The sequence below is a fragment of the Rana temporaria genome, chromosome 1 (assembly GCF_905171775.1).
Source record: "Rana temporaria chromosome 1, aRanTem1.1, whole genome shotgun sequence".
Lineage (NCBI taxonomy): Eukaryota > Metazoa > Chordata > Amphibia > Anura > Ranidae > Rana > Rana temporaria.
In genome coordinates, this window is record NC_053489.1 from 401549057 (window position 1) to 401563114 (window position 14058).

At 39.7% G+C, this 14058-nt stretch overlaps 1 protein-coding gene across 3 annotated transcripts in view; it reads right to left on the reverse strand.

The window, feature by feature from the left end:
- Positions 1-953: 953 nt before the first annotated feature.
- DOT1L (DOT1 like histone lysine methyltransferase) overlaps positions 954-14058 on the reverse strand; it is a 240690-nt gene continuing 227585 nt past the window's right edge. For all 3 annotated transcript variants that reach the window (XM_040323288.1, XM_040323279.1, XM_040323296.1), the window contains one exon: positions 954-6849. In XM_040323288.1, coding sequence (XP_040179222.1) covers positions 6842-6849 — 8 coding nt within the window. In that variant the 3' untranslated portion in view covers positions 954-6841. The remainder of the gene's footprint in view (positions 6850-14058) is intronic.

A 14058-nucleotide genomic window follows, 5' to 3' on the forward strand; every position in this document is an offset into this window, starting at 1 on the left:
TAGTAGGGAAGGAGAAAGGAGAGGAGAGACGCTGCCGCCTGGTTGATCAGCGCGCAGGGAACGGCTTTCATTTCAATAGCCGTGTTCCCCGCCGCACGCCGTCATATACAGCCCCCTCCCCTGTCCGTGCACTTTGATAGACAGATCACCCGTCCCAGGATTGGATGGGTGATCTGTCTATCAAAGTGCCCGGACAAGGGGGAGGGGCTGTATATCTTGGCACGCGGCGGGGGAACACAGCTATTGAAATGAAAGCCGTTCCCTGCGCGCTGATCAACCAGGCGGCAGCGTCTCTCCTCTTTCTCCTTTCCTACGGGCCTACACAGTACACAGATAGGCATTGGGGACACAGGGCAGCATTGGGAAGACAAAGCTGCATTGGGAAGACAAAGCTGCATTGGGAAGACAAAGCTGCATTGGGGCCACAGGGCTGCATTGGGAAGACAAAGCTGCATTAGGAAGACAGGGCTGCACTGGCGGACACAGGGCTGCACTGGCGGACACAGGGCTGCACTGGCGGACACAGGGCTGCACTGGCGGACACAGGGCTGCACTGGCGGACACGTGGCTGCACTGGCAGACACGTGGCTGCACTGGCAGACACGTGGCTGCACTGGGGACACAGATAAAGTTGTTTATTTTTATAACTTAATTCTGCATAAAACATTCAAGTGTCATTTCATGAGATAATTTATGAGGGTGGGATTCTGGGCGGGGCATGGTAGGGGTTGGGTGGGGCAACTGGTGGAGAGTAACCCTTGAGGCCTGGCTAGTAGCTCAGGACTTGAAATTTTGAGCCCTGATATAAAGTAAAGTGCATCATAAGAATAAAAGGAACCACAGTATTTAAAAATGTTCAACTGTCCCGGCCTTTGCACAGGAGATTTTCTATAATTCTGCTTGCTAGATATAGCATAAAGTCAAACAAATATAAAAACAAAAAGAAGCAGACATTTTTTGAATTTTTTTTTTTAAACTTTTAATATCACTTTTCAAAGTGTTGAAAGCAACGATTCACAAAAATGAAGGTAAAACAGTTGATAGAAGATGGAAACGTTTTACAAGGCATAAGGGCAAGTATCAAAATAATTACTATGCAAGAAAGAATTTGAAGAGTGTTTTTACAAACATCTGTTTTATTCTAATGTCCTCCTAAGGCAAGACGAAAAATAGACCAAATTGAGTTCTATTATACAAACTGCCAAGCACCCATATTTATATATTTATATAGAGATTTATATTATTAAATCCACACACTCATTGTTGAACAGTTTTAGAATGTCATTTCAAGCAGGTTATTAAGGCCAGTAACATAGTTAAACTCTCTTAGCACAGTGAGCTTTGGAATGCAGAAATCTGGCTAGCTTATGAAGGTTGAACCCGTATGCTAAATATTTTCAGGAAAAAAAAAATCAAAGCCAGCTCCCTGGTCTTGTGCAAGGAAGCAAACTCTGACCTTCTGTTATGAGGAATCTTTTTGTTTTGTTTCATATGCATGATATTTTTTCATTTCTCACAACAGCCCATGTACAAGTGATTCTCATGGCCGATCCCAACTGAATTTTGCTCACTCCATATGACTCCATTCGCACAGCAGAAAATATAACAGTGCAATTTTTATATTCCGGGAGGAACTTTCAGCTGTATAAAGAACTATTAAGACAGTGGGTCCATTGCAAAGTGGTAATGGACCCAATTTAATAAAATGTAAACCAATATTTTAAATACTTTGCCTGTTTGGATGGCTGAAGTCTCTTGCCCGTGACAAGACATCTAAAGTGAATGTAGGTTCACTTCATCTATTCTCATATTCAGTTCACCTTCCTCAACCAATTTTCCTTCACGTCCCACATGCGCAAATGAGACTGTATGAGAAAAGTGATATGGGTACACATTGAAGTAAACGGTTCTTTGACTCCACATGGGGGTATTTGTGTGGTAATGTGCTTTATGCCACCAGAATCTTGAGAAATGGACAAGATAAACTCATGCGTAATCAGTGGTAGTGCAAACAGCAAATGCATTGTGCAAACTGCAGTCACACACGGCAGGCAGATTTTTAAAATCACACCTGCCAATAGATTTCTGACTGCTTCCTATGGAAAATTGTTCTTTGTGGTCCCTTAACTAAACAAGCTAAATCATCATTTCAATTCCTTTGCCTAACCAGCTTGTTAAATCTGAACAGAAATTTCGTTCATGAGCAGTTCTGACTAGTGTTTAAAGCAGAGTTTGGCATATACATATGTAGACCAGCCATATGCAACATGAATCTCCAGATGCTGGGGAACCAAGCACTAGCATGTTAGGATTTTCACAACTGCTGGACGGTAATACATATATTTCCACTGCATATCTATCTCTTCCAGGATGTCATGTCATGGACAATGAAATTCACTGATGTTAGTAATATTTTCATTCCTACTAATACTTGCATCTGTAACTGTGTGCCAGCAAGTATACTGGAGGAGAAAAACGAAAGCTCATTTACAGGCATATAATTTAAAAGCACCATCCTATTAGATAAAATACTATAGGAAATATTGCCTGACAAACACTTTCATTTAGGAAGAAGCACCTTCCAAGATAAGAATCTTGTTTAATATTAAAATCCATTCCATTCATGCCAAACATCTCTCTACCAGGCTGCATGATCAACATGCAAACATTTAAAAATGACTAAACTGTGCTGAGAAATGAAATAAAAACTGTTGCTTTCAATTAAAAATATGAAGAGGAAAATGTATGTTGCATTAGTCTTGTAAATATGACTTTGGGCGCTGAACACGTTAAGACTAAGAATATAATGTGTACGACACCAAAAACAAACCAAAAAACTTGAAGACATAAATTAAGCAAAACCAAGCAGCAGGTCTGTAGAAAAAACAAAAAAAAACAAGACATTATGAAGGGTGAGATCCTAAATAAACCTTATAAGCTGTAATTTGTCCCCTTTAGCAACGCCAGTTTAAAGTGGTAAAAATCAGGGCTGTCATTTTCTAAGTCTCAAACAGCAGCACTGAAGGGAAATTGTGCAGGAAGGAACGAAGGGATACAAATGTAGACAAGTTTGTAATCGCTAAACACACAGGTTTTTAATCTTAGCGTGCAAATACAAGCCTGAAGAAAATCATATTCACCATCGTATAAGCAATGTGGACGGTTTAAATCTACAGCCAGAGTTCCATCTGTGTGGTGTTGATGTACCAATGGTAAGGTGTTACCAGCACACCCCATCACAGCTCAAACCGCACCTGAGCCTTTCAGGAATGCCACACATTGTAGGTCCTTTGCCTTGGTGCGTTAATACTGACATATAAAATGAATGAGGTGACATTGCACTAACACATGTATAGTTTGGTACGGCAACACCCACATTAATGGGATTCTGACCCTAAAGTATTAGTGTATCTAAATCCATCTAAAAGTTACACTTGATGCTAAACTCCAGCTAACACTTCATAAGCAGTTACAGTAACATTTTCATTTTTGGGATAAAGATTTTACATAAGTAAAAGCTAATCATTGTAAGCACCCCTGATAGAGTTTGCCTCACCTCTGACTGGTACATTCTGCGGGAAAGCTTCTTTTGAAAAATAAGAGACTTCCTGGCCAAATCACCAGATAAAAATAGAAGAAAGCCTAAAAAAAAAGAAACTGAATGCAGCCATCAAATCTATAAATTGGTAAGCTGCAATATAATAAAATGTTTTCTTTTGGGTTCAATATTACTGTAAACGTAATACTTTTAGGACTCAGTCAAACTAGCAGCGGGGGGCAGGTTGAGCCATGTTTTTACTGCGTCCCAACCACTACCTTCTTTTGCTGCAGAGACAGCGACCGGAGGTGTAAACACGCCATGGCCACAAATCTTTGCTTCATGACCAAGGTAGAATTGTACGCTCTGGGGATTTCAAGGTAATCCAATGTATGAGCTAGTTCCAGGTTCAAGGGATTAAGGCAGGAAGTGAGGAGATACAACACCTCCTCATGACCTGAATGCAGATCCCTCTTCAAAGCAAGTATGAACAAGCCCTAAGAATCAACGACCCAGAACAAGCATGCAGATTAGAAAGTCAGCGCTTTTGACCTGCATTCTTTTTCAAGGTCTGTGCCTTTAAGTTAGGCAGATCAGCTTGACAGCTACAATGGCAGCCTCTATATTCGCTCAGTTCGGGTTTCCATTTTTTAATTTCTTAGTGTTGCCAGACTAAAGCTTGCGTTAAAGTAAAAGCTTCCATTCTTTCGTTTACCACAGTGGGAATACTCATTAATACTTACCTCTCCAGGACTAAGTTGGAAATATGAAGGACCAGTTCACATGGGGCAATTAGACCCAATACACACTAGTCAATTTTAAAGCAGATTTTTGTCTTCGGTCCACTGGGACGTGTGGCAGCATGGAAAAAGCTGCCGTGTCCCAATACAACATGCAGGTGCATGTCCCCGAATGCACACAAGGCGAGCTGCACATCACATTTGGACACAGCAACTGTGTATCCCAATAAACAATGGATGCATGCAGCACCTGTGCATCCCACGTGCTGGTAAAAAACAGCCCTGCACAGGGCATGCAATTAATTGCCGCATGTGAATGGGGCCTTATAGCTACTGAACAGTCTGCATAGCCCTCAACTATTCCCTGTGGTTCCATTCACCAGCCCGTGTCACTACAGAACAAAGTAGTTATGCAAGGGCTGGTGTTAAAACAGAGGGCAGCGACAGATAAGTAATTTTACACCCCTGGAAGAAGGCATAGACTCATGGTCAATTCCATCTGCATAGTACTGGAGAGGCAAGCACACAATTTTTCTTGCAGGGAGCTGAAGGTAAAAAAACAAACAAAAATCCCCACAAATTATGCTGACAAGAGCTTTAAGAAAGCTGTTTAGTACTTGTAAAATCTGGAAAGGCTAGATGAATCTGCTACTTCTCGGACCAACATTTACAAGGTAAGATTAGGATTGTGTGTTTAGGGATTAACCAGCTTTCAGACATTAAGAGCTACAAAAAAACACAGATATAAGAAACAGCTAGAATATGTAAACCTGAAATGCTAAACTTTTCCCCAATATCAGTGATATTTTTTTTAAATGGATAAGTGCACTTTAAAACAAACTGTGCGTATCCTTTTAGCCCCTTTCCACAGATCTAACCCAACGAACCCTGAATCTGAAGGCCACTGCCTCTGATGTTTGTTTATGTCCAGCTCTGTGAGTCTCGCTCTCTCAGCTGCACCAGCACATAACACAACTCAGACCCACAGAAGTATATTAGGCTGTATTGCACAGATGGAATCAGGATTGCAATACTTATAGCTCTGGATGTAAACAAGTACAAGGAAACAGCCGTCGGATAAAAGCAAATATGCATCTTTGGAGAGGAAGGATGGGCAAATTTAAGGTAGGGCAGAGAGGACAAGAGCACTTGGTCATAAAGTACATGTATCCTTCAAATCAGATGGTGACAAGAACATTTGACAAGCTGTCAGTAATTCGATCTGGGGAAATAAAAAACAAAAAAAAAAAAAAAAAAAAAAACTTGACATAACTTAAACTTAAAAATAACTTAAAATGTTGATGGGAAGGGAAAGGGGTTTTCAAAATGAGTAAAATATACATGTCTTAGGTTCACGGGGTCTGCATTATAGCCCAAAGCCTGCTAAAAAACTGTAACCCTTTTTCTAATATGTGTTTCTATGAATTAGAATTAAAAAGTGACTTCAAAGTCAAGCTCAGCTACAGTTCTCAGTTATGTGAATAACAAGACCTTGTTCTAAAGAGAGATTGTACACGTTTGGCCCTGATACAAGTTGAAATGAGATGTTTCAGATGCATGACAGCATAACAGCATAACCATACTTTGATATATGTTAATATCTATATACATATAAATATGTACCTATACACAAATGTAATATACACACATTTACAATATAAGCATATGTATGCAATTTAGCTTAAATTATGTTTAAAAGTAATCAAGTATTTGAAAAACAAAATCAGTCTTTAAATTCATAACTTACATAAACCATTTTACATCTACAAACAACTCTAGGCCCAACAGTTACTGCGCCTTAATAACCTGCGGTAAACCATTCCTACTGCTTCAATCACACACACACATAGCTGCCATATCATCTGGGAAATAGGGGAGACCAACAACAAAAATAGGGAGGAGCGTTCTATTCTCTGAGCAGACAGACCAACACCTGTCATCTTACTAGAAACAGAGGAGAATGTACTTTGGTAACATAGGTACAGAAGTCATTAATAAATTAAGCACACATTTCACCGACACAATGGACCTAGACGTTCCAGTGTGTTCTGTTCAAAAAGCACCGCAACTTAACAGCACCAATTGACTGAGGCACAATCTTGTACGCATAGCACCAGTTGAATCTGCATTGAGGCATATTGACAGAAATACTGTCCTATCCCTCATGTCAATCTCAAATCCAAGTGCCAATCCAATTTTCTGCTCATCTGTTGAGCTACGTCCTCCACAAAATGTAAAAAAAAAAAAAAACTTACAAAAAAAAAAAAATACAAAAAAATTACAAACTTTTAATATAAATAAGTACAGTTGTTTTTCCCGATCTTGTTGCAAGGATCTCATTCACAGTGGAAAATGGATAGGTGTGTCCTAAAAAGATGAAGTGATTTTTAGCTTGAACCAGTGGTAGCTACAGAAAGGAAGAATTGAGGGAAAAATTGCCCTCAACTTGTGTTGAGCACCTTTTTTGTGATGGAAGGTGGACAAAAGAAAAAAAATATACATAAAAAAAATTTCAATATAGCAGGTCTGTCTTTGCATAGGTGAATTCAAGTGAGGTGGATAATTAAATACCTGCAGAGAAGAGAAAGGGAATAGTAAAGAACACAACAGTGTTAATTTCATCGACCAAAACATATTAGTTGACTAAATGAATACTTTTTAGATTACTAAAATACAACTATAACAATTGAGATAACTAAAATGGGACTAAAACTAAAATCCCATTTTAGTCAAAAAACAGACTAAAACTAAATTGAAATTTTACTTCAAAATTAACACTGGTCTGTAGTGCATGTTCATACCTCAATACAATAGATAATAACATATTCGAGTTTTCACTCCAGCAGTATAAAATGAGTTTGGAAATTGTAGAGAAATGTTAACCAACGCATTACAATTTAATTACACCCATTCAATTTTAGAGGACTAAAATGAGTTTCAGTTAACTAAAATGTACTGGAGATTTTAGTTGACTAAATACGACTAAAATGGGAGTAAAACTAAAATGCCATTTTAGTCCTAAGACTGAAAATTTGCTGCCAAAATAACACTGGAACACGATCTTGTGACTGCATTTTATTTCCTGTGCACATAACTGCATTCAGCCACATCTCAATAAAAAAAAAAAGGATAAAAATGATGGGTAAAAAGGACAGCACAGGACTTTTTAATCTGTGCTCCTAAGAGCAGGTTCACACTGGGGCAGCACGACTTCGGGGGCGACTCGGCAAGGCGTCCTGAAGACGACTTCAGAGGCGACTTGCAAAATTACTTCTGCATAGAAGTCAATGCAAGTCGCCCCCAAAGTCGTACAAGAATCTTTTTCTAAGTCGGAGCGACTTGCGTCGCTCCTATTAGAACTGTTCTATTGAATAGAATGAGACGCGACTTGTCAGGCGGCTGAGTCGCCTGACGAGTCTCCCCAGTGTGAACCGGCTGTAAATGTTGCATAGGTTGGTAACCTCATTCTTCACAGCAAATAAGCAATATAGCTTGCTAGTTAACTAGCCAACCTCAGACCTCTGACTGAGAAATAAGGGTGTGAGCACACTGGTGTTGTCATCCCTCTACACTTCCCTCCCTATAAAGCATGTTCATTCAGCAAAAATGGATTGCGTCAAGACTGTGCAGTATTGTAGGACCAGTTAGGCTCAGATTTCCGTCTTTCCCTCTCTCAGCTTAAGGTCTGCTATGCAGGGGAAATGAAAGGCTTGATATCACGGCATATTCAGGGAGTTAAAGTGTTACTAAACCCAGGACCCTGCATTCACTATATCTGGTCACCCAGAGTACACAGAACATGGAAATGCAATTATTTTAGTAAATATAAACTGCTAAATACATTTTCTTATCAGCATTTAGAGTAGTCTTGTGACTTGTATCCGTGTTCAGTCAAGCACTGGTTGAGGCTGTTTCCACTAATGCAACCCCAAAATCACACACTTTTGATGCGCCAGTGTATTCTTGAGGACTATGACTACTTTGAAGTTGCTGTGACTTAAAGTTGCACAGATATGAACGGTACTCATTGGAAATCATGGGGTACGACTTGTCATGCGACTTTGCAGTCCCAAGTCACATGACAAGTCGCATTAGTGAAAACCTAGCCTAAAGTTTGTAGTTTTATGACTGCGCTATGAGACTGCAAGAGCCCTGACCCTCTGTCTGGACAGTGCTGATTGCATGTGATCAGCACAGGGCCACTCTCCCAAGGGGAACAATAGCAATACACACCAAACTGAGCATGTGCAGCCTGACGCCATAGGCTGTGTCAGCAGGAAATTAACAGGGGACAATGGAAAGAAGGGAGGATCTGTGCACAGAGGATCAAGCAATCTTTTTACACAATGTGGAGGGTTAACCCCTTAGGTTCCACAGAGAGCATAACAAGCATGCTTTACTGCAACTACAGACCGATTTACTTAAAGTGTTACTAAACCCACAACCGTAAAAACAATATATTTTCAATGTTTTTGAATATAACATAATTGGATTTATTTGATATTTTTATATCTGCTAAGAATTTATCTTTGTCATCCGATGTCACCTTCAGACTGTCTCAGTGATCAAAAGGCAGATTTGTTATATTGCTGGCGGGGTGGAGTATTCTTTAATATGTATATGTGTTGGTTTTGTACTGAATATGAACGAGATGGCAAAACATTCCACTGTCAGACATGATGCTGATGAGCACCAGAAAAAAATGTCCTCTCAACAAAAAAATGAACACACTTAAAAGGGTAAATATACTTTCTCAGAGTGTATGCTTAACCTATTTGCCTACCGACCGCAGCTGCATACTTAGGTGGGCCAACATATACACACACACAAAACATTTCTGTACTTACCGTAAACCTTTTCTTGGGTGTTCATTGAGGAACACAGCAATTCAGAAAACGGGTTATACAGCCGACTCCAGGAAGTTGGGACACTAGCAAATAAAATCATTGTAAGCCAGTTCCACTCATTACCCTGCCTCTATCCAGTATGTCTCCGTTATGCAAAAAAAAAAAAAATACACAGGACCAGCCAAAAATCACAGAAGGGTGGGACCTGTCCCACACATCCCAACCCCTGGGTCAGAAATTCCTTCTACCTAGCATCAGCATCCCAACTATTCAGCCAAAATACCATGTACAAGCTTAGACCCTGTAACAAACCATCACAACTAAAGCACAATGCTCCAGACATTTGCTTCAGCTACATGATATGGGAGCCTACATCAGCAGTGGAAGGATCCCTTTTAAAAGGAAACCACTCCTTCTGACATTGACCAACTAAAGTTACCACCAACATAGTAAAGAGGACCTTTTACATCAATGGTGGAAACATTGGAAACCTTCAGCTGCCATTCTGCTCTTGCTGGCCTTTTCGTATATGTTCCTGCGCCTTTGAGGAATGGGCTCCCTCCAGATATACTTGCCCTTAATTTAGTCACTGCTATATATGCTCTAACTTCAGAGACCAAAATTTGAGTTGGGAACACACTTCAGGGTAGACTTGGCGAGGCAGTGTGGCTTTCACATATATTTGCAAATGTGTGCAACCAAAACCTCTGCTTTTAAGGTAAATTGTTAGTGTCAATTTATTTTATTTGGAGGCTAGCTGGTAAGTATGCTGGGGAATTTTCTGTTGGTTTGTACTAGGCAATGCCCTACCATGTGTGCCTTACTTCAAAAGCTAGTTCTAAATTAGGTTGGTTGCCATTCTTTTATACCCTATCAGAATGTGTCCAGTCTGCACAGAGAAATGACTCAAACAGCGGGTGAAGCAAAAAGGTCTTTGCAGCTGTCGGAGCCCTAAAGATCCCAGGCTTGGAACAGTGGGCTCATTATCCAGATGCAGAGTGATACGCACTGCATCAATAAGATTTAAACCTGTGTCAATGGCAGGAGTCTGCAGTGCCTCAAAAACTCTCTTTAGAAATAGACTATTTAAACGTGACTCAGAAGTGGTAACATGGGTCCCAACCCTGGTTTTATTTAAGAGCTTAGAATGGTCAGGGACAGACTCGGGGAAGGGCACTGGTGTGCATAGAACCTTTCCAAGCGAGGTGCTCCAGTAGCCGAGTGGTGGGAAATTTTAAAAAGTTATCCCTTGTGCAAATAGTGAGGTAGGCTCCTGATAATTTACCGCACCAGTCTTACTAAACAAGAACAAGGTCACACCTGAAGCTGGGCAATGGCTCGGGACAACACCACATTGCAGAGGCTAGCCCCACATGTTTAATCCAGCAGGGTATGGTCTCCAAAGCTAGTGGTAAGGAGTGGTTCATCTGGATAGCGGCTATGTACAGACCATCTCAAGCAGCAGTGTAGCAAAAGTCTTGATTGAAACCACTGCAAGGGAAAAATAAATCCACTAAGCAATTGAAGGCTAGCAAAAATAAAAAAGTTTAATTTTTTTTCAGCAGCGCTTAAGAAAAAGACTAGTCTCATAGAACACCAACAAAAAACTGAGGCATGCTGGGTAGAAGTGGGGTTATGTCGGTGCCGACTCCAATATGTTTGCCAGTGTCCAAATTTCCTGTAGGCAGCAGTATAAACTGACTTTTTGAATTCCTACGTGCCTCAATGGACAAGAAAGAAATACAAAGTAACCTGATTTTAATAACACTATTGTCAGAGAGAGTGCCCGTTAAAGTCTTAGGCCACCTTTGTGACCATGTTTCATGCTACACCGTGGCAGAGGCACTCACAGAACCCAATGAGTGCAAGAGGACGTCACTGCATTTGTAGTCCATTGATTACTTCCTATAGCTCTATAACAGTGGGTCTGTATCTATGTAAGGATCTGGGGCTAAGATGTAAACAATGCAGAAGCTTGCGTATTGTACCCATGATGCATTGACAGTTGCAATGCTCTGCAGACTTCAAGCAAAAATTGAATACACTTTTTTTTTTGTTAATATGGTTTCCTTTTTGCAAAAGGTAGACTATGCCTTTATGAGCGATGTATATACAGGATATGGGACTTTAGCGGTGCAATGAAAATTCACGCAAAAACGAGTAAGAAAAATAGAAAATGATTTATTAATGCAAAGTTTTAAAAGTAATGAGTACAGTTAGTTTAAAGTCATAGGTGAACACCTACTACCTATAAAGTGACATTGAGATGCTATACACATATAAAAGTTGACGTGGCGTTTCGCCTACAAGCCTTCTTCAGGATATGGACGCAAAGGCACTTTCATTTTATATGATGATATATAGGTCATTCAATGTATTGGTGTATATATAAAAAAAAGAACAGAAACAAAGAATGATTAATACATTATACAAATATTTCACAAAGATAGTTCACAAGATAAATGTGGTATGTGACTAACTAAGCATGCATGATCACGGGTCACCCAGATGGACAAAGTCAAATGTACAAAACTCAATACCTCTGGATAGAGTGTAGGAGTCAAATACACTGAAGTGGTTCTTCCTACTGCATACCGCAGCCCCTCCACTCCGTTTCATCCAAATGTAGCAGAGTCTCCCGTAGGGAGGGATGTGTATTCAGACCAAAAGGTAAGTATTTCATAGAGTGCCTGTAATGCATATTCAAAATGTCGGTCAAGCAAATGAGAGATATGCAGCGGGACTGTGGTGGGGAGAACTTGAGGGCCATCCTGGTGGGGACCTGCCTGCCCTGGAGGGGCCTTTGGGCGCGTCAAATCGGAGGCAAAGAACCCCACTGTTATGGGTGAGAGTTGACCCCCAGTATCAACGTTAGATAGGATGGCAGTTTTATACTTACCCCACTATACTGATACACATTTATATATGTTTAGGCTTCTCTTGATGTGCGTATCTTGCTTGATGCCCCAATATACACCACAGTCCCGCTGCATATAGGAGCTCACAGTTTTTCATTTAATTCTATTATAGGAGTGAGGTGAGTGCAGTCCACTACACTATGCCTGTTGTGGATGTATGTCGTCCTCTCTCTCATTTGCTTGACCAACATATTGAATATGCATTACAAGTACTCTATGAAATACTTACCTTTTGATCTGAATACACATCCCTCCCTACAGGAGACTCGGCTACATTTGAATGGAACGGAGTGGAGGGGCTGCGGTATGCACGTAGGAAAAACCACTTCAGTGTATTTGACTCCTACACTCTATCCAGAGGTATTGAGTTTTGTACATTTGACTTTGTCCATCTGGGTGACCCGTGATCATGCATGCTTAGTTAAAGTCATATAACACATTTATCTTGTGAACTATCTTTGTGAAATATTTCTATTAATCATTTTTTGTTTCTGTTCTTTTTTATATATACACCAATAAGTTGAATGACCTATGTATCATCATATACAATGAAAGTGCCTTTGCGTCCATATCCTGAAGAAGCCTTATAGGCGAAACTGTTGAGAAATAATGGAACGCCACGTCAACTTGTATATGTGTATAGCATCTCAATGTCACTTTATAGGTAGTAGGTGTACACCTATGACTTTGAACTAACTGTACTCATTACTTTTAAAACTTGGTATTAATAAACAATTTCCTATTGTTTGATTTAAGTGAATTCTCGCGCATAATCTTTAAAACACACCAATAATGTGACAGAATGAGTGATAAGTAAATAGTGATCAAAAGTGGAATAAATTTATAAAGTCCATATGTGATGAAGCAGTAAATACTGCCTAAGAGGAGAAGAACTCGATATCCACAGATCTTAGAGATGGATGAGTGACAATCAAAAGTATCTGGTCTCACAGAACTCTCACCTCACCAATGAATAAAATCAGCAAAAAGGATGATCCTAGAGAGCTTCACCTTCACAGAGAAAATCGTTCCACACTATCCACACTTCCACTGGTGCCTCTCAACATATATTAAGGCTCCTAAAGATTACCACAGCCTTATCCAGTCTCCTCGATCAGTCCCTATTAAAGCTCCATTAGGGGGAAGTATTTTATGCAAACATGCGGACTGATAAAGAGGAAGTTATCCTCTGCAGATGTGCATTTCCGCAATCATGCGATATAGCTGTTGTGGGTTAGAAATGTGCACCAGCAACTGTGCATCCTACAGTTGTGCATATGGTTAGCCTGAAGCCAACAACAGGATGAGGACCCTATGGAGGTTTTTCCAGCAACCTATAGAAATCTTTTATTTTTATTTTTAAACCAAGGAGGAGACAGAGGCTTTAAAAAAAAAAAAAAAAAAATAGATCACTCATTCTGTCAAATTATTAGTGTGTTTTAAAGATTATGCTCGAGAATTCACTTTAATCAATCTGTTGCTTTGTATTGTAAACACTATTAGTTTTTGCTGCATTTTCACCACTGTTTGTTTTGGAAGACTATTTATTTATCCACTTTTTAGTAGCGCGAAGGACATTATTCACTATTTTCTATTGTTCTTACTCAGTTTTTGCGTGAATTTTCATTGCACCGCTAAAGTCCCATATCATGTATATATATTGTTCATAAATTACAGGGATGTTGGTGCCATTTTTTTTTTCATTTTTGTTTTGCTGGTCTCTATCCAATTCATTTGATTATATGCCTTTAAGAGGTCAAATTTTTTCTATTACTTGAATGTTCTTTCACAGATTTACAAACATGATACCCACCCCCCCCCCCACTCCCAATCACTATACAGTTTAGTGCATCTCCCAAGTCAACATTTATGTATTGTCACAGACAAAATTGTTTTCCTTTTAAGAAAGTGTGAAAAGTACAATAGTCCATAGCAAACAATTTATATTTTCTCTAGTCAAATGGGGATGTACAACACCTATGCATCTAAAGTGACTGCACTTTAAAAATGGCATT